This window comes from Ostrinia furnacalis, unplaced genomic scaffold (genome assembly GCF_004193835.3).
Source record: "Ostrinia furnacalis isolate ACB-3 unplaced genomic scaffold, ASM419383v2 OfSCF7592, whole genome shotgun sequence".
NCBI lineage: Eukaryota > Metazoa > Arthropoda > Insecta > Lepidoptera > Crambidae > Ostrinia > Ostrinia furnacalis.
Window position 1 is genome coordinate 1 of NW_021137831.1, and position 20,652 is coordinate 20,652.

The 20,652-nt window shown below is 36.7% G+C and overlaps 3 protein-coding genes and 1 pseudogene across 4 annotated transcripts; all 4 read left to right on the plus strand.

Annotated features, from left to right (window-relative positions):
• Positions 1–701: 701 nt before the first annotated feature.
• On the plus strand, positions 702–1,963 carry LOC114365492 (uncharacterized). Its single transcript, XM_028322077.1, has 2 exons — positions 702–938; positions 1,469–1,963. The coding sequence occupies exons 1-2, from the start codon at positions 702–704 to the stop codon at positions 1,961–1,963; spliced, it is 732 nt and encodes a 243-aa protein (XP_028177878.1).
• A 3,541-nt stretch (positions 1,964–5,504) lies between these two features.
• On the plus strand, positions 5,505–7,720 carry LOC114365487 (uncharacterized). The gene is made up of 6 exons (XM_028322072.1): positions 5,505–5,751; positions 6,093–6,200; positions 6,279–6,760; positions 6,952–7,054; positions 7,163–7,258; positions 7,537–7,720. Exons 1-6 carry the CDS (start codon positions 5,515–5,517, stop codon positions 7,717–7,719), a joined length of 1,209 nt encoding a protein of 402 aa, XP_028177873.1. The 5' UTR covers positions 5,505–5,514; the 3' UTR covers position 7,720.
• A 5,834-nt stretch (positions 7,721–13,554) lies between these two features.
• LOC114365479 (uncharacterized) lies at positions 13,555–17,151 on the plus strand. The gene is made up of 6 exons (XM_028322063.1): positions 13,555–13,668; positions 14,980–15,141; positions 15,672–16,153; positions 16,392–16,494; positions 16,603–16,698; positions 16,969–17,151. The coding sequence occupies exons 1-6, from the start codon at positions 13,555–13,557 to the stop codon at positions 17,149–17,151; spliced, it is 1,140 nt and encodes a 379-aa protein (XP_028177864.1).
• Positions 17,152–17,977: 826 nt separating this feature from the next.
• LOC114365481 (uncharacterized) lies at positions 17,978–20,349 on the plus strand (annotated as a pseudogene). The gene is made up of 4 exons (XR_003656957.1): positions 17,978–17,982; positions 18,782–19,029; positions 19,172–19,279; positions 19,369–20,349. The product of XR_003656957.1 is annotated as an uncharacterized LOC114365481 (transcript).
• The last annotated feature ends 303 nt before the right edge of the window (positions 20,350–20,652 follow it).

Consider the following 20,652-nt stretch of genomic DNA (forward strand, 5'->3'; position numbering starts at 1 on the left):
CCGAGCAAATGAGTTTAGGACTAACTTGGGCCATTTTTCAACTATCAATAGAATCCAATCGCAGTTTAGCCGCCTGTCACGGTCATCTTCTGGGAGCATCGACATAATATCATATTCACCTCGTAAATTTAAAGCTGTATTGCATGACTTGTTCGTTTCGGATAAATAGTCTAAAGATTGGACTATGTATCCAAAACGAACTGTAGACTCTAAACATGATTTATGTAAAAGAGAAAAGAAAATTGAAATTGTGTTTGCCTTCTATTAGTAGTACACTTATTTGCATGCCGTGGCAGCCTTTAAGTAAGGCAACACCACAATATAATGTTTGATGTATTAAGGTTATATTAGATAAGGTGTAGGTATGCTTTGTTGGCTGTCTTAAAATAAATAAATAAATAAATAAAGTGGAGCGTATTTTTTGTCAAAGAAACAAAAAGAATTCATAAAAATGTTTAAGATTGCAAATGAAAACGATATATAAGTACCTACCTACCTACATTGTATTTGTATACTTCACAATTAGGTAATTGGATAGTTATAACAAGCAACTACCATTCCTCTATGGGTTCGAATCGAACTACTGCGGTGATTAACGGGACTATTAGTTAAATACAAATTGCTAACATTCTTTTAAAAAAATGCGACATACTACCACAAATATTGGATTGTCTCACAACCGCAGAAACGCTCGGCATCCGATGGACCTGCGCTACATGAAGTTCCTGCGGCTGCTGCTGCGTATGATCGACTCCTGGCCGCACCAGCAGCTACGCGACAGCAAGCCCGTGCGCTTCCGAGACTCGCGCTTCCTCTTCATAGAGGGCGCTGGCGTCGGCATCGGCGGCCTGTTCTACGTCCGGAGCCACTACAAGGTGGTCCCCTTCCTGGAAATTGGACAGACGTACTTGACTATCTTTCTGAGCATAGTCGCTACGGTAAGGACGAATAACCTACAGAACTAAAAGTGACTGAATGTGGAGACGGTTATATGTATACTCACTCAGTGTGTATAAAATCGTTGATATAACATGGGGATTAACTATTGTTGACAATTAGTTTTTTTTTTAATTGCAATTCTTATGGTGTGGATTCTTATTACTAATATCGATGGTGATAGTTCATCTTTGGGTAACAAATCGTGCATGTTTGCTCCTTTTCTTTACCCTCGGTTGAATTTAGCCTTACAGTTGTTGGGGATATTACAGACGAGACTACAGCATTATTGCGGGCTTTATTTACCTTATAATCATGTTTTGCCTATGTTTCATTTTTCTTACAGCAAAGAGTGACTATCGCCTGGTTTAAGTCATTTCGAGAAGTAATAACGGAATTTGTTTTGAAAATTCATTTGTTTTACTTCAGACATAAATCGAAGTATACTGAAAATGTAAATTAAATGGTATTACAATTATTCATCATTTATCGTACATGAAATTTTATGATTAAATCGCTATTTTAATTCCAGGTGTATCAACGTATAAACAGACTCTGCTCAGTCTTTGTTGCTTTCGTCGCTGTAGAAGTAATAATAGGAATATTTCTGTTCAACTTAATGCCCTTCCTCAATAACTACAAAAAGGGCATGTTCAATCAGGAGCTGCCGGCCAACAAGGTGTTCGAGCATTCCATCAACTACTCCCTGCCATACGTCAACTGCTACACCAACTTGATCGGGTACATTGTCATGACGCTCATCAATATAATCTGCAGCTGTGACTGCGGCATATTTTTCAGCGGCGTTGACGTTTATATAGCTGTCATCGTGTTCCACATCTGGGGACACTTGAAAATCCTCGACCATCGTTTGAGAACCTTCCCGACGCCGGTGCAGATGCGCGGCCACCAGCCTGGAGAGCCTGGAAATGATCTAATGTATACTAAGGAAGAAAATAAGAAAGCTGCAGCTATGCTTAAGGACATCATCGAGTATCATGGAATGATAATGCGGTTAGTGTCCTAGAATAAGTAAAAGCTTATTGCAGGATGATTTTAAACGTGAAACCTTAAATCAGAAATATTTAGCCTTATACATCTCGTTTTTGTCACCAAAACAAGTTACAGACCCAGACTAAAATATTGTGTGCATGATGCAAATAAGTCAGTGTACCTATTTAGTATTACCATTACTGTTAGAGCAAAAACGACAATAGTGTCAATAGATGAAGTTTATCTGTGATTTTTTTAGTTTCATGACTAAAACATCCGAGGCATTTGGACCGACGCTGTGCTTATACTACTTGTTTTATCAAGTCAGCGGTTGTATTCTCCTACTCGAATGTTCAAGCTTGGTAAGTTTCATTTGGACCTCATAAATCGACATGAATTAAAATAAGAGCGCATTGTGATAGTAGGAAAGTGCAAAGGGCATTTCTACTGTACGGTGTATTTTTTCTCAATTCGGTGCTAAAATTTATATTTAGTTTTTTAAGTAGTTTCAATACAAAAAAATAAATGTTACTCCATTCTGAATGTAAAAATAGCATTGTCACTAAATATTGTGAAGTGGTTTATGAGAAATGTTAAGCATCGAATTGAGAGAGCACCGAATTGAGAAAATGAATCACGGAATTGAGAAATGAATCTCCAAATATAAAAATCGCTCCGCAAACTTAGAATTGATGACATTATGAAGAAATACCTAATGTATTTCAATAATTAATATAATAAATACTTAAAACGTTTTAATATCTGATTGCTGGTCTATTAGTTAGATGGTTCATTTTAGGTTTATGTGTCTGAAATACCAATGGATAAAACAAAAATCCTAATCAATATGTTTAATTTTTTAATATGGAACTATAATAAATTCTTAATTTTTATATATTATTTTAATTTTATTTAAATAAAACAAATAAATACATAACACGTCATGGTCTCTTTGTTTATTTATTCTTAACCTTAAACATAAAACAAATATTGCAAAAGTACCCAAGAGCTAGATTGACCTGACACTATACCGAAGATATTATATCGGACGTCAGTTTGTACACGATTAAAATGGCACTCAAATAGCTGAAATACAACAAGGCACCAGGTGTTACGGCATTATAGCTGAGGTACAAAACTTAATTCTTGTTAGAGGTTACATTCTTGGCGGGGTAGGGTAGTCGTGGTCAACGATTTTCAGATAATGTTGGTTGCATATTTTGCTAAACTACTCCATCACTCTCTGTTCGAGCCACTACGACACGTGTACCTACCATCGTCAGCATAATATCAAATTACACATTTGACCATGTTTTGAATTAAAAATAGCACTTACTGTTTTTTTTTCAGGATAATAAACAATTTTAAGATGTTTTACATAAGTATTGCTTATTATATTTTATTAGTATTACTATTACATTTGAATTAGATACCACAGATACCTATCTCGATGTGCCGCCGCGTTTACATTTGATAGAACACTTCGCAGCCATCTAATGAGATATGTCCGTCTAGTGTGTGATTGGCCGCGAAAATGTTGACCTTCTCTTCCCCATACCATTAATCGTTCCAAAGAGCTTTCATTGCCTTTATACCNTTTTTAAAAATCAACGTAACAAGTGATGTTTTCTGTTTCAGATTATAAAGACATCATTCTCCTACTTCATGCTACTGCGAACATTCACCTAAGATTTGCATTTAAGTTTTAATCATCTATCTTTTAATTAAATCGCTATTTACTTATGTTTTGCTGTTTATTGCCTTATTTTTGGAGAAACGGAAGTGCTGACAGTGGAGAGTGGTTAATAATAAATACTCAATAGTTTACAAAAGGTGTTATTGGTAAAGTAAGATTCAATAATGGACCCTGTAAAATCTGATATTGGTAAAAATTCAATATTTCGGGTCTTAGAATAGAACTACTTCTTTAAACATTTGTGTGACCTTTTACAGAACTGTAACCCGCCCATAATATTATTGAAACAGTACCAATACAAAGTAAATAAGGACATTTTAGATTGTAGTTACTATCCAAACGAACAAAAACATTCACAAAATTATATTTTTGTTTCATGGCTTAAAAATTAAATTTTAGTAAAGCTAATAAAAAGATAATTGCTTTTAATTATTCCCCTTGCTCCACACGTATTATAATAGGTGACCTTTTTTCAGGCTGTTATTGTGTTCTGAGAACAAAGCCTTATGCTAATACTAGTGTTGTTACTTAAATACAATATATTTTACGTTCAAAGGTTTTAGTATGAAGACTGAAAAGGTTGTATTACACTCTGCGAAGAGATTATATTTTCTAACTTAATTATATCTACTATAAAAATAAGTCGGGTTTTCCTCCCTGACGCTATAACTCCAGAACGCACGAACCGATTTCCACGGTTTTGCATTCGTTGGAAAGGTCTCGGGCGGCNTTTATACCTAGTTGCTACGTAAAAATCAACGTAACAAGTGATGTTTTCTGTTTCAGATTATAAAGACATCATTCTCCTACTTCATGCTACTGCGAACATTCACCTAAGATTTGCATTTAAGTTTTAATCATCTATCTTTTAATTAAATCGCTATTTACTTATGTTTTGCTGTTTATTGCCTTATTTTTGGAGAAACGGAAGTGCTGACAGTGATGGAGAGTGGTTAATAATAAATACTCAATAGTTTATTGCCTCCATAATATTTACAAAAGGTGTTATAGGTAAAGTAAGATACAATTATGGAGCCTTTAAATCTGATGTTAACGCAAACCGCGAAAACCAAGAAAAAAAATCTGATGTTGGTAAAAATTCGATATTTCGGGTCTATTCTAAAATAGAACTACTTATTCAAACATTTGTGTGACCTTTCAAAGAAATCTAATCCGCCCATAATATTATTGAAACAGTACCAATACAAAGTAAATAAGGACATTTTATATTGTAGGTAGGTACCTAGTTACTATCCAAACTAACAAACATTATATTTTTGTTTTGTGGCTTAAAAATTAAATTTAAGTAAAGCTAATAAAAAGATAATTGCTTTTAATTATTCCCATTGCTCCACACGTATTATAAAAGGTGACCTTTTTTCAGGCTGTTATTGTGTTCTGAGAACAAAGCCTTATGCTAATACTAGTGTTGTTACTTAAATACAGTATATTTTATGTTCAAAGGTTTTATGAAGACTAAAAAGGTTGAAAACACTCTGTGAACAGATTATTTCTATGTTAATTATATGTAGTGTAATAATTGAAAGTAACAAGCATTCGCAAGCCTTTGCTGATCTTTAATCTTATTATATCTTTAACCTCCTGATAAAACTTTTATTTCTAGCTACCTAGCTCGCATAAATATTTACAACTATGTATTNACTGGTCTCGCACACTCACTGCGGTCGCCCGTCGCACAGTCGCGACAGCAATATAATTAGGCGCGAGCGATAAGAATGGGTAGCTTGGGGTCATTGGACAAAATTCTACGTGCTCGCAGACCGGGCTTTAATACAATACAAATTGCTAACATTCTTTTAAAAAAATGCGACATCCAGACTTCCACAAACATTGGATTGTCTCCCAACCGCAGAAACGCGCGGCATCCGATGGACCTGCGCTACATGAAGTTCCTGCGGATGCTGCTGCGTATGATCGACTCCTGGCCGCACCAGCAGCTACGCGATAGCAAGCCCGTGCGCTTCCGAGACTCGCGCTACTTGTTCATAGAGGGCGCTGGCGTCGGCATCGGCGGCCTGTTCTACGTCCGGAGCCACTACAAGGTGGTCCCCTTCCTGGAAATTGGGCAGACGTACTTGACTATCTTTCTGAGCGTAGTCGCTACGGTAAGGACGAATAACCTAAAGAACTGAAAGTGACTGAATGTGGAGATGGTTATATACTCACTCAGTGTGTATAAAATCGTTGATATAACATGGGGATTAACTATTGTTGACAAATTAGTTTTTTTTTTAATTGCAATTCTTATGATGTTGATTCTTATTACTAATATCGATGGTGATAGTTCATCTTTGGGTAACAAATCGTGCATGTTTGCTCCTTTTCTTTACCCTGGGTTGAATTTACCCTTACAGTTGTTGGGGATATTACAGACGAGACTACAGCATTATTGCGGGCTTTATTTACCTTATAATCATGTTTTACCTATATTTCATTTTTCTTACAGCAAAGAGTGACTATCGCCTGGTTCAAGTCATTTCGGGAAGTAATAACGGAATTTGTTTTGAAAATACATTTGTTCTACTTCAGACATAAATCGAATTATACTGAAAATGTAAATTAAATGGTATCACAATTATTCATCATTTATCGTACATGAAATTTTATGATTAAATCGCTATTTTAATTCCAGGTGTATCAACGTATAAACAGACTCTGCTCAGTCTTTGTTGCTTTCGTCGCTGTAGAAGTAACAATAGGAATATTTCTGTTCAACTTAATGCCCTTCCTCAATAACTACAAGAAGGGCATGTTCAATCAGGAGCTGCCGGCCAACAAGGTGTTCGAGCATTCCATCAACTACTCCCTGCCATACGTCGACTGCTACACCAACTTGATCGGGTACATTGTCATGACGCTCATCAATATAATCTGCAGCTATGACTGCGGCATGTTTTTCAGCAGCGTTGACGTTTGTATAGCTGTCATCGTGTTTCACATCTGGGGACACTTGAAAATCCTCGACCATCGTTTGAGAACCTTCCCGACGCCGGTGCAGATGCGCGGCCACCAGCCTGGAGAGCCTGGAAATGATCTAATGTATACTAAGGAAGAAAATATGAAAGCTGCAGCTATGCTTAGGGACATCATCGAGTATCATGGAATGATAATGCGGTTAGTGTCCTAGAATAAATAAAAGCTTATCAGAATTATTTAGCCTTATACTTCTCGCTTTTGTCACCACAACAAGTTACAGACCCAGACTAAAATATTGTGTGCATAATGCAAATAAGTCAGTGTACCTATTTAGTATTAGTGTTTGTGCAAAAACAACAATAGTTAATGTTTATCTGTGATTTTTCTAGTTTCATGACTAAAACATCCGAGGCATTTGGACCAACGCTGTGCTTATACTACGTGTTTCATCAAGTCAGCGGTTGTATTCTCCTCCTCGAATGTTCAAGCTTGGTAAGTTTCATTTGGACCTCATAAATCGACATGAATTCAAAAAAGAGCGCATTATGATAGTAGGAAAGCGCAAAGTATAAATATATAATAACACATTTTACTGTTCAGGACCCAGAATCTTTGGGAAGGTACGCTGGATTGACAGTAACTCTATTCCAACTTCTGATCCAGGTTTCGGTAATTGTGGAACTTCTTGGTACTCAGGTGAGTGAGCTGTGATCTCCATTTTTTAAAACTTTCGTGTCGTCAATCAACTCAATATGTTGCTGCGGCTATCGCCATTGCTAGTATTTACGTACCAATACTATGTCGGTCCCAAGCTGTAGTTTTCACTGGAGAAGTTGCCCCATATTCTGGATGCTATCTTTATATTACAGCCAACAAATTCTTCGAAAGTTGAGGATATACTCTTTTGTTTTCTGAATTGGATTTAGCTGTCTGAATAATCTGCCCAATTTCTTTAGCAGTGTATGCAATTTCAGAGCGAGACCCTAAAGGACGCGGTGTACAGCATGCCGTGGGAGTGCATGGACACGAGCAACCGGCGGACGGTGCTGTTCCTGCTTTACAAAGTGCAGGAGCCCATCCGCCTCAAGCCCATGGGCATCGTCTCTGTCGGCGTGCAGACGATGGCCACCGTGTGTATTTCAATTTACACTCATTAAATTTTTCTTCAGGCAAAGCTTTATAGCCACGATAGTCGAACGGTGAAGGGGTCGGAGTGGCCGATTCGAGATCCGAGGAACGCGGGTACGAATCCCACCGCCGCTCGACTGTTGTGGTGAGCCCACTCGTAACACAAGCTAATTTAGCTTACCACGAGGGGCTAACGGGACTATTAGTAATTTGGGCAATACAAATTGCTAATAATCTTAAAAAAAAAAAAAAGACTTCCACGCAGCATAAAGATATAGAAGGTTGTGTTGTGATTGACTTCTACTTGTTAAACTGTAGGTACAAANCGGGCGGCCGCTAGTGTAGTATAATAATTGAAAGTTACAAGCATTCGCAAGCCTTTGCTGATCTAATCTTATATCTTTAACCTTCTGAAAAAACCTTTATTTATGTTAATAAGTAGGTACTATTAAAGGCCGGTCGATCTATTCTCATAAATAAAACACTGAATACTCAATTTTCACATTATATTGCCTTATTTTAGATACAATTCATCACTTAGCACAAAAGCGCGCGGAGTCGTCTCCGCGCGTCCCTCTATTCTGACGTTTGATCCTAGTGCGACATTGACGTATTGTCAATGTCACTATGACAGCATCTCATTGGCCACAACGAAACCGCTATTTTAATGTTTTAGATTTTTCATAATTAACAAGGGTAGCTACCTATTTTAAAGCAGCTTCGTAGATATCTCTAATCTCTCGAGCAATTTTCGTACACATTTATATTTTTTATAAAAAAATATTTGTGAATTATGTTACAGCAACAAATATTTAACATTTTTATATTAAAGAAAATGTTTAAAGCTTAGGTATAATTTTAATTACTCTTCACTAACGTATACCTAACCTTCGTGTTAACTGCAACGCATAATTAATATCTAATTAACATCAATTTAAGTCTTAATTATTGGTAAGTATATTTTAAAGGATAAAAAATTATTCTTATTCTCTGTTTGATTAAACAGCAGTGTTAGCCTTTTTAAGGTGCAGGAAGAATTAGAAAAATAAAGAGTGTGAACGAATGTGAGAAATGATTACAATTGAAAATCCAGACGATATGTAAGTATTAGACAAAGACCCAATTTTTCTCCGTTCCGTAGTTAACTCAAGCAAATAACAAAATGAAAACATAGACAATCTCACGAGCGTTTGAACCATTTTCAGTTTAACTTAATTTTTAAAAGTTATGTTCAAACAAATCACACGAGTTGACACATTTAAAATCAATCCATTCTAACTACATAGGAACTTCCAAACTAATAAAATTGTAAGTAAATCGATTACACGTGAACGTGTACACGTACAAATGACTTATTTATTAGTTTAGCCCTCGAGTACGCCGGGTCAGGGGTCCGATGTAGGCCAGGAGGGCGCCGATTCCCTCAAGGCTTGAGGATCCTTAGCCGCCGACTACACTGCTGTGTTATGTTTAGGGAATGAGGTTCACTTTATCTGGGAGCTGAGTCTACACTTATTTTCCTTTCACTTTAACTGACATACAAATAGAATAGAATATATTATTTATTTGGCACAATACACAATAGTTACATGATATATGCATAATACAAGATTAAAACATAGAAAAAACAAAAAATAAAATAGATTTTAAGTGCCCTGTGCCAAAAAAGTCCCTGACTCAGCATTAGTCGTGACAAAGATGCCACGACACTGATTTTCAGCAAGGACCTTTGGGGCACTGGGGTCGCCGTAAAAATAAAAAAAATAAAAAAACAAAGAAACATAAATACAAACAATAAAATCATAAAACAATATTATGAGCGTTTACGCCGTTTGGCGCAAAAACAGTACTTTTTCAACCCGTTACAATCACCAACCAAGTTACATTACAAATATGTTATAGGCATAAATATACCTATAGGAAAATTCGTCGTCTAAATAGTTAGTTGAGAAAATATTTCAATTAGTGTAGTATTTAAGAATTATATCAAGATAAGTCCACACAGGTTTTCAAATTTCCACTTTAGCGTCAGTTTACAAGCTGAAATTTTATAAAAAATACTGTGAAAATAAATCAATTAAAATGAATGGCATTGGAGTTCCAATACTAATGTAAAGGAAAATAAGAGATCTAAAACTTAAAAGTATTTCTTTATGAGCTTTAAAAAAAGGAAAAGCTGCAAGCGTGTACCTATTAAACTTCTGGTAAATCGCCATTTACTTACAAAAATGGCATTAGACATAAAATATATGCACAAGCCTTTATTAATCTCGACGAAATAATCACCACCAAATTTTACCGTCACGGAACGGTGCACATTTGCGTTCACAGCAACGCCCATGGACCTAAAATAAAAAAATAAATATAAAAATAAAAATTTTATTTCGTTTATAAGGTTTCTTTAGTTAATAAGTAGATTGGAGCCTCCATTTAAGCAAAAAATGCCTGTGTTTGGAGGGTCCGCTCTTCAATAGATGTATACAATTATTAAACCTTATAATTAATTATATAGTTCTGTTCAATATTAAGTGTTATTGTGCAAGATAATGTGAATGTGTGTGTGTGTGTGTGTGTGTGTGTGTGTGAGTGTATGTTTATCTGCGTCGATTAAACATAGATATAAAAAAACAACACTATTTTACAAATCATGAGATTCGATCCAGCAAATGTTCGATTTCTTCATATTATTATGACTTATTTTGTATCCAAATACAGTGTGAGTCACGTTAAAGTGTACATATGAAAATAGATGAAACTAGACCTATTTTTATCGACAAAAAAGAGGTCAAAATTATTTTGAGATTTTTTTTAATTTTTTATAGAATTTTTTTTCTTTCAATTACTTATTGTAAAGAAAACGTAATAACTTTTAAACTAAGCGGTATTGATAAAATAAAAACAGTAATAATGCTAAATAACAGGCAATACTAAAAAAATACATAAAATACACAAAAAAGGCCAACTAATAATAAAAAAATATACTTTTTGAAAAAAATCTGCTAAAAAATTCGCGTTTTTTTGGTTATTTGATAAATTTCTCCAAAAAATGCCCCTATAACCGGGGGTTTTTATTACTTTGTATTATTGTCTATCGTATTACCTTCGTAAAACCAAAAATCGCATGTCTCTATCCCTATCACAACGTTTGCAATTATCGTTAGAACTAAGCCTCTCCGGGCGCGCCATTCAACGCTTCGTTAACAACGAAACTGAAAATGGCTCTAGATTTGTAATTTTTATAAAGACAAGTTAGATTTCAAATAAAAACAAAAGATTTCAAAGTAAAATAAGCATTTTAGTTACAATTAAAATTGTCTCTACCTGTAGCGGAGAATAATGTTGTGGCAGGCCTTTGTTCAATCGATCATAGCAAATGTTGTGATAGGGATAGAGACATGCGATATTTGGTTTTAAAAAGATAATNTCGCTTCGCGCGGTGGTGTAATATTAATAAAATAAAATTAAATGCTGATAAATGCAACTTCGTACATTTTTCGCGTAATAAGAATCAATATTTTAATTCTTATAATATAGACAACCAAGTGATACGAGAAGTTGATGTCATTCGAGACCTTGGAGTCTACATTGATAATAAACTGCGTTTTCACGTGCATATCGATAAAATAGTCACTAGAGGCTTTAGGTTGCTGGGTTTCATACTTAGAAACTGTCGGGATTTCAGAAAGGCATCTAGCAAAATTGCTGTTTTCAACTCACTGGTTCGGTCGGGATTAGAGTACGGTAGTGTCGTTTGGACTCCTTTTTATGAAATACATATTTGAATTAAAGAGCTGCAGAGTTGAATTAATGCAAAAGAGATATCTTTGGCATTTGTCATATCAACATAAATTTGCTAAACAGCTCCCTAGCTACAATACACGCCTAAATTATTTTAAACTGAATAGCTTGGAAGACCGCAGGAAAATATTGGATTGTCTATTCCTATATAAAATAATTAATGGTTACATAGATTGTCCTGATCTCGTTAAACAGATTAAATTCAATGTTCCCTTCAAACTAGCTCGGTTGTCCAGGTATCTGCCGTTTAAAGCAAATGGTTTTAGGACAAATCTGGGTCATTAATTTCTCCTCTATCAACAGGATTCAGTCACATTTTAGCAACCTGTCACGTTCATCCGGGGCCAGCGTTGATATGTCATCTTCGCTACGTAAATTCAAAAAACAAATTTCTGAATTGTATACTCCGACGGTTAGCTAATAATTTTATGTTTTGCGTTTTGCATTCTGTCACTTTGGCAACGTTATTGTTATCCAACATTCGGTGCATGTCGTGGCAACCTTTAATTAAGGCAACACCTTAGCTTAATTTATTTATAGGGAAACTGTGAATGTATGGTGTATGTTTTGTTGGTTGTCCTTAAATAAATAAATAAATAATCAAAAAAATACGAATTTTTAAGCATATTTTTTTCAAAAAGTATCATTTTTTATTATTTGTTGGCATTTTCTGGGTATTTTATGCATTTTTTTAGTATTGCCTGTTATTTAGCATTATTACTGTTTTTATTTTATCAGGATATACCTTTTAGTTTAAAAGTTATTACGTTTTCTTTACAATAAGTAATTGAAAGAAAAAAAAGCTAAGATATATTTTTTTTTAAATTCTCAAAAAAATTTTGACTTCTTTTTTGTCGATAAAAATAGGTCTAGTTTTACCTTAATTCATATGTACACTTTAACGTGACTCACACTATATTATAATTTCCTTACCGAGAGCAACCCACTGGTGTTATACATATAACATATCGGTGGGGAAGCGTCTCTTCCTAAAGTACATGACTTTAGTACAAGGTTAATAAATTGGGTTTTTGCGGCACCACCCCATACAGGAATGCAGTAGGTTAAAACGGACTGTGCAAGAGCTGTGTATATTCAGTTGAGAAGACAATTAGGCGAGTTCTTTTCACTATTATCTACCTGGCATCACATGTCTGAGGGTTTTAAAGATCCATACTAGTTTCCTAGTTCTAGAGATGATGTGTTCTATATGTATATGAGTACCATGATAGTCTTTGGTCCATAATTACACCCAAATATTTTGCTTCAGCCACTTTTTCAATAAGCGGACAGTTACATTTGCTTCCATTAGGGTCTACAATACACTCATGGATTCTTAAGCTAAAATCAGGCTGAGGCTGGGTATTGCTGTAAATGCTATAACAGATATATTTAGTTTTAGATGTGTTTAGCGTAAGGAGGTTCTCTTTCAGCCACCGAGCCACACGAGCCAATCCAGCCTCAGCACTGTTTTTTACTGCTTCCCAAGATTCACCAGCAAAGACTACTGCAGTGTCATCAGCGTACGACAGGACTTTGGCATTAGTTAATTTCATGCTACATAGGTCGTTTATATACTTGCGAGCAAAAGTNGATGAGAAAAAGAGTTGGTCCTAGAACGCTGCCCTGTGGCACGCCACACGTCACCTCCGCACCTCCACTAGTGTAACCAGGCAGTTTTACTTTTTGTTTCCAATCTGACAAGTAACTTTCACAAAGGGCGAGTGCAGTTGGGGTTATTCCCACGCATTCCAACTTGTGTACAAAGATGGGGATAGACACTGTATCAAAGGCCTTTTTCAGATCGAGGAAAACAGACAGACATTTTTTATTTTGATCAAGTTGGCTAGTTACAAAGGAGCTTAATTCAGTAATTGCATCTTCTGTCGATCTTCCACGTCTAAAACCATATTGTGCAGCTGATAATATGTCATATTTATTTAAATAATTCAGTAGCCTATTATTTAGTTATATTTCTAACATCTTCGAAATTGCCGGTAGAACCGAAATTGGCCTATAATTGCTTATATCATCTACATCTACATCAGGACCTCCGCTATATGAAGATGCTCAGAAACCTTCTCCACCTGATCAGCTCCTGGCCATACAAGCTGCTGGGCGAGGACGTCAACCCCCTGAGAGGAACTTTCTATCTCTTCGTGGAATGGGCGATCGTGCTGGTGACCGGCCTTATCTACGTGAAGACACATATCAACAAACTCCTGATCCATTAATTATCTGTACGTTAAATCGTTTGTACCACATTTAAATCAAATAAATTATGATTTAGATTCTGATTCAGCTAAATGCTCTCATTTTAAATGTGACACGTAGCCCCTTCTTGCTGAAACTAAGTGTTCCTGTTATAGCCTCGATTCTTGCAGTATACTGAAAATATCTTGATACAATAAATAATAGAAATTACTGTATATTTAAATTTATCAATGCAAGATGTTGTTTTTTTCTAATTACCGTTAGATTAAGTATTAGCCTTATCTAATTACCGTGACCATAAAATTTTTGGATCTCATTTACGCGAAAACAGCTTTGAATAATTTGACGCCTTTACGATTGTTAATACTTTTCATGTGTTTTATATTTAAATGCATTTAAGTCAATTAACTACGCCAAATTTCAAAAATGATACGGTAACTAGGCTGAGAACGCCTGATCGTGAGAATGACCGATAAGCGTCGTTTAGAGGCTATTCAAAAAAGATTCCTCTGGCACCTATCTTATCAATGTGGATTGGCAAAGCGCCTTCCTACATATGAGTCCAGGCTGAAATACTTTAATTTAAATAGTTTAGACAATCGCAGAATAATTTATGACCACCTTTTTTTGTACAAAATTATTAATGGGCAAATCTACTGTCTCAGGTAATTTTAACACTCCATACAAACTAACTAGACCGTCTAGGTATATGGCTGTATACGTTATTTCATGTTATAAACGCTGAGTATCGAAGAAAGCGAGTTTCAATCACAAATACATCACATCCATCTACATGGTACTTCTACGCCGGATGCAAAGCAAGGAATCGTCGTGATCAACTGCATAAATCGGACACGCGAAACCAGCAGAGAAGGCAGCATTGAATACACGGTCAGGTCAATCATCCTTTCATTTTCCTATCATTGTTCATAATCCGCAGTGTTTTGTGCTAATAGTGGTAATATCAGTGCGTATTACAAGTTATTAAACCGGTGAAAGTGACGTTGAAACGGTCAAGGTCACGTAAGTATTGCCGTGCAATTTATTCACATAAAATCAGTGTTATCTTGTTCTCTTGTGTTCCACAAACGCCAAAATGACTAAAAAGAAGCATTCTCTCACTCATTTTGAAAGTTTAGATGATAATTTAGTAAGAGATTTGACTAGAAAAAGAGGCGTTATTCGCGGTAAACTAACGTTATTTTTAAAATTTGTCGATTCCTTAGAAAATATCACAATTACTGAGGCAATTCGAACAGAATTACAAACGCGCTTAGAAAGGGCNGCCCGTGCGCTTCCGAGACTCGCGCTTCCTCTTCATAGAGGGCGCTGGCGTCGGCATCGGCGGCCTGTTCTACGTCCGGAGCCACTACAAGGTGGTCCCCTTCCTGGAAATTGGACAGACGTACTTGACTATCTTTCTGAGCATAGTCGCTACGGTAAGGACGAATAACCTACAGAACTAAAAGTGACTGAATGTGGAGACGGTTATATGTATACTCACTCAGTGTGTATAAAATCGTTGATATAACATGGGGATTAACTATTGTTGACAATTAGTTTTTTTTTTAATTGCAATTCTTATGGTGTGGATTCTTATTACTAATATCGATGGTGATAGTTCATCTTTGGGTAACAAATCGTGCATGTTTGCTCCTTTTCTTTACCCTCGGTTGAATTTAGCCTTACAGTTGTTGGGGATATTACAGACGAGACTACAGCATTATTGCGGGCTTTATTTACCTTATAATCATGTTTTGCCTATGTTTCATTTTTCTTACAGCAAAGAGTGACTATCGCCTGGTTTAAGTCATTTCGAGAAGTAATAACGGAATTTGTTTTGAAAATTCATTTGTTCTACTTCAGACATAAATCGAAGTATACTGAAAATGTAAATTAAATGGTATTACAATTATTCATCATTTATCGTACATGAAATTTTATGATTAAATCGCTATTTTAATTCCAGGTGTATCAACGTATAAACAGACTCTGCTCAGTCTTTGTTGCTTTCGTCGCTGTAGAAGTAATAATAGGAATATTTCTGTTCAACTTAATACCCATCCTCAATAACTACAAAAAGGGCATGTTCAATCAGGAGCTGCCGGCCAACAAGGTGTTCGAGCATTCCATCAACTACTCCCTGCCATACGTCAACTGCTACACCAACTTGATCGGGTACATTGTCATGACGCTCATCAATATAATCTGCAGCTGTGACTGCGGCATATTTTTCAGCGGCGTTGACGTTTATATAGCTGTCATCGTGTTCCACATCTGGGGACACTTGAAAATCCTCGACCATCGTTTGAGAACCTTCCCGACGCCGGTGCAGATGCGCGGCCACCAGCCTGGAGAGCCTGGAAATGATCTAATGTATACTAAGGAAGAAAATAAGAAAGCTGCAGCTATGCTTAAGGACATCATCGAGTATCATGGAATGATAATGCGGTTAGTGTCCTAGAATAAGTAAAAGCTTATTGCAGGATGATTTTAAACGTGAAACCTTAAATCAGAAATATTTAGCCTTATACATCTCGTTTTTGTCACCAAAACAAGTTACAGACCCAGACTAAAATATTGTGTGCATGATGCAAATAAGTCAGTGTACCTATTTAGTATTACCATTACTGTTAGAGCAAAAACGACAATAGTGTCAATAGATGAAGTTTATCTGTGATTTTTTTAGTTTCATGACTAAAACATCCGAGGCATTTGGACCGACGCTGTGCTTATACTACTTGTTTTATCAAGTCAGCGGTTGTATTCTCCTACTCGAATGTTCAAGCTTGGTAAGTTTCATTTGGACCTCATAAATCGACATGAATTAAAATAAGAGCGCATTGTGATAGTAGGAAAGTGCAAAGTATAAATGTATAATAACACATTTTTCTGTTCAGGACCCAGAATCTTTGGGAAGGTACGCTGGATTGACAGTAGCTCTATTCCAACTTTTGATCCAGGTTTCGGTAATTGTGGAACTTCTTGGTACTCAGGTGAGCTGTGATCTCCATTTATTTAAATTTTCGTGTCGTCAACTCAATATGTTGCTGCGGCTATCGCCATTGCTAGTATTTACGTACCAATACTATGTCGGTCCCAAGCTGTAGTTTTCACTGGAGAAATTGCCCCATATCCTGCATGCTGTCTTTAGATTACAGCCAACAAATTCTTTGAAATTTGAGGACATATTATTTTGTTTTCTGAATTGGATTTAACTGTCTGAATAATCTACCCAATTTCTTTAGCAGTGTATGCAATTTCAGAGCGAGACCCTAAAGGACGCGGTGTACAGCATGTCATGGGAGTGCATGGACACGAGCAACCGGCGGACGGTGCTGTTCCTGCTTTACAACGTGCAGGAGCCCATCCGCCTCAAGCCCATGGGCATCGTCTCCATCGGCGTGCAGACGATGGCCACCGTGTGTATTTCAATTTACACTCATTAAATTTTTCTTCAGGCAAAGCTTTATAGCCACGATAGTCGAACGGTGAAGGGGTCGGAATGGCCGACTCGAGATCCGAGGAACGCGGGTACGAATCCCACCGCCGCTCGACTGTTGTGGTGAGCCCACTCGTAACACAAGCTTATTTAGCTTACCACGAGGGGCTAATGGGACTATAAGTAATTTGGGCAATACAAATTGCTAATAATCTTTAAAAAAAAAGACTTCCACGCAGCGTAAAGATATAGAAGGTTGTGTTGTGATTGACTTCTACTTGTACAAAACTTAATTCTTGTTAGAGGTTACATTCTTGGCGGGGTAGGGTAGTCGTGGTCAACGATTTTCAGATAATGTTGGTTGCATATTTTGCTAAACTACTCCATCACTCTCTGTTCGAGCCACTACGACACGTGTACCTACCATCGTCAGCATAATATCAAATTACACATTTGACCATGTTTTGAATTAAAAATAGCACTTACTGTTTTTTTACAGAATGTTTTTGATGGGATTTCACTTCTTTTTGTAGAAAGTGGCAAAATTATTTAACGTCGTCATTTTATCAACATTTTTTTACGATATTAAACACAAATAAACTCAACGACCTTTAAAATGGAGAACGAATCAGAATTGTTTTAATAACATAACCTTAGCGAACCCTTCAATATAATATACGAAATCAACGAAATGCAAATTACACAACATTCAACTTAATCGACGGGGGCCTCTAGAAAGGAAAAAAATCTGGACACCGCTTGCTAGTGCTAGCGCCATCTAGCGGTGAGCGATACAGGCGAACACCACGGTGCCGGAGTAGTATTGATTATGAATGTGGTGGTGTTACTGCAGATCTTCGATTTTCCTAGTTTTTATAGTTTTCCCTTTATGTGGCCATTAAACCCTAACTCTGTACCAAATTTCAGCTCTCTGAGTTTATGGGAAGTACTAGGTAGTTCTATTTTGATGATCATCAGTGAGAACTAAATGACCTACAGACTTGAAATTTTGGATTTTAAGTATGTGATTATAGGTTACTAGATGACGAAAATTTCTGCGTTCTGGTCTTATCCAGAGGTCCTCAAATAGGGGCCTGAAAATGCGGCGAAATGGTTCCAGTAAAGGATGGTACGGCAGTGTTTGCTTCGCGCTCGACTTGGCGGGGTCACTACCGTGCCCCCAGATACTGGGACGTGTAAAAGTGCTTTGTAAAAGTCTATTTACAGAAATAAATGAGTTTTATGAGTTTTTATGTTAATAAGTACCTAACTTTTTTAAAGCAGCTTCGTAGATATCTTTATATCTCTCGGACATCATATAATTTTCGTACACATTCTTTATTTTTTTATAAAAAAATCATTGTGAATTATGTTACAACAACAAATATTTAACATTTTTATATTAAAGAAAATATTTAAAGCTTAGGTATGATAACCACATCTTGTAAACATTCATGAAATGCAATAAACACATTTTGACTTTGACTTATTTTTAATTACTCTTCACTAACGTATACCTAACCTTCGTTGTTAACTGCAACGCATAATTGATATCTAATTAACATTAAGTCTTAATTATTGGTAAGTATATTTTAAAGGATAAAAAATATTGCAAAGGTGCACATTTGCGTTCACAGCAACGCCCGCCAGCCCATGGACCTCCGCTATATGAAGATGCTCAGGAACCTTCTCCACCTGATCAGCTCCTGGCCATACAAGCTGCTGGGCGAGGACGTCAACCCTGAGAGGAACTTTCTACCTCTTCATGGAATGGGCGATCGTGCTGGTGACCGGCCTTACCTACGTGAAGACACATATCAACAAACTCAGCTTTTTCGAAATGGGGCATACGTACGTGACTGTATCGTTGAATGTGGTCGGCTTGGTGAGAATTGATAACAATACAAACAAATTATTGAACTCTCTTTTGTTCTTGTAAATTAAAAAAGTTAAACTTGAAATGTTGTCGACCACAGCATTTTTAGCAGCATGTTAATGTACCTATCTTTTGTGGGATGCTTTTTCAGCAAAGAATTACAATTTTCTGGTTTAAGTCATATCGGCAAGCGATCAAGGAGTTTGTTCTTGAAGTGCATCTCTTTCACCACAGGCATAAGACGGAATATTCTGAACACGTAAAGTATTTCATTTCATTAACCTACTCGTACCAACTCTTTTTCCGACAAATAGTATTTTGTACAATACTAATCATTTCCAATTTCAGATATATCAATACATTCACAAGATCTGTGCAGTTTTCGTGGTAGCGATCCACGCTGAAGCCTTTTTCGGGGTGCTCCTGTTCAACGTGATGCCATTCGTCAACAACGTGCGGCACGGCATGTTCAATGAGGAGATGCCTCCCGACCGCCAGTTCGAGCACTCCATTAACTACTCTCTGCCCTTCAACTACCACACGGACTTGGTGGGGTATATTGTGATAGCTATTGTCAATTTGATCCTGTCTTACGACTGCCTCCTGGCTTTCTGCGGGTTCGACCTGGCCTTGTCAGTGATCGTATTTCACGTGTGGGGGCATCTGAAGATCCTGGACCACGATTTGAGGACGTTCCCCACGCCTGCTGAGTTGCGAGCAACCCGCGGCCGGCCTGAAGACGAAATGAGCTATTCTAAAGAGGAAAACCAAAGAGTTCGTGCAATGCTTATCATCGATCTTGTAGAATTATATCTCGGGATGACACATTCGCATTAAAAATTGATAATAAGTATATTAAATGCAATGATAAGGTAGCAAACGCATTCGAAGGTTACTTCTCAAATGTACCAATCATAACAACAAGCAATCTTAATTCATGTTCATATCAGGCAATGTCTCTTCTCGAGGGTTGTGTTGATGTTTGCAATAGCCCATTAAAATTTAGACAAATAGACCCCATAGTTATTATAAAAACTTTCAAAGAACTAAATATAAAAAAGCAGAGGATATATGGGGCATATCAACAGACATAATAAAACCCATCATTCCTCTTATAGCTACCCATTTAGCTCATATCTTTAATGAATGTATTAACGAAGGTCAGTTCCCTACCCTGATGAAACATAGTAAAATCATACCATTATTTAAAGCAGGAGACAAAAGTGACCCATCCAACTTTAGACCTATATCGATACTACCTGCGCTCAGTAAAATATTTGAAAAAATTATTTTCAATCAACTACTGTCTCATTTTAACTTAAATAAACTGTTTCATGAAAAACAATATGGGTTCACAAAAGGGAAAAGTACGACCGATGCAGGGGTTGCTCTTATCAAACACATTTTCGATGCTTGGCAGGAGAAAAAAGATGCTATTGGTGTATTTTGTGACTTATCGAAGGCGTTTGACTGTGTTGATCATCAAACTCTGTTAATGCGAGGCAACACTGGCTGCACGAAGCTAGCGTGGGGTGCGGTACCAGGTGCGCAGGGTACAAGGTGCTTCGACCTGGTTTCGCATTGTGAAGACATTTTATTACTTCCGTGCGGTACCAGGTCTAAAAACCTGGT

What these genes read in the sequence shown, in the direction of transcription:
- LOC114365487 (XM_028322072.1), top strand. Translation starts at nt 5,515, where the DNA reads ATGGACCTGCGCTACATGAAGTTCCTGCGGATGCTGCTGCGTATGATC. An exon ending in TTCTGAGCGTAGTCGCTACG is followed by an intron (nt 5,752 to 6,092) that starts GTAAGGACGAAT and finishes TTTTTCTTACAG; the next exon opens with CAAAGAGTGACTATCGCCTG. An exon ending in TGGAACTTCTTGGTACTCAG is followed by an intron (nt 7,259 to 7,536) that starts GTGAGTGAGCTG and finishes ATGCAATTTCAG; the next exon opens with AGCGAGACCCTAAAGGACGC.
- LOC114365492 (XM_028322077.1), top strand. Translation starts at nt 702, where the DNA reads ATGGACCTGCGCTACATGAAGTTCCTGCGGCTGCTGCTGCGTATGATC. An exon ending in TTCTGAGCATAGTCGCTACG is followed by an intron (nt 939 to 1,468) that starts GTAAGGACGAAT and finishes TTTTAATTCCAG; the next exon opens with GTGTATCAACGTATAAACAG.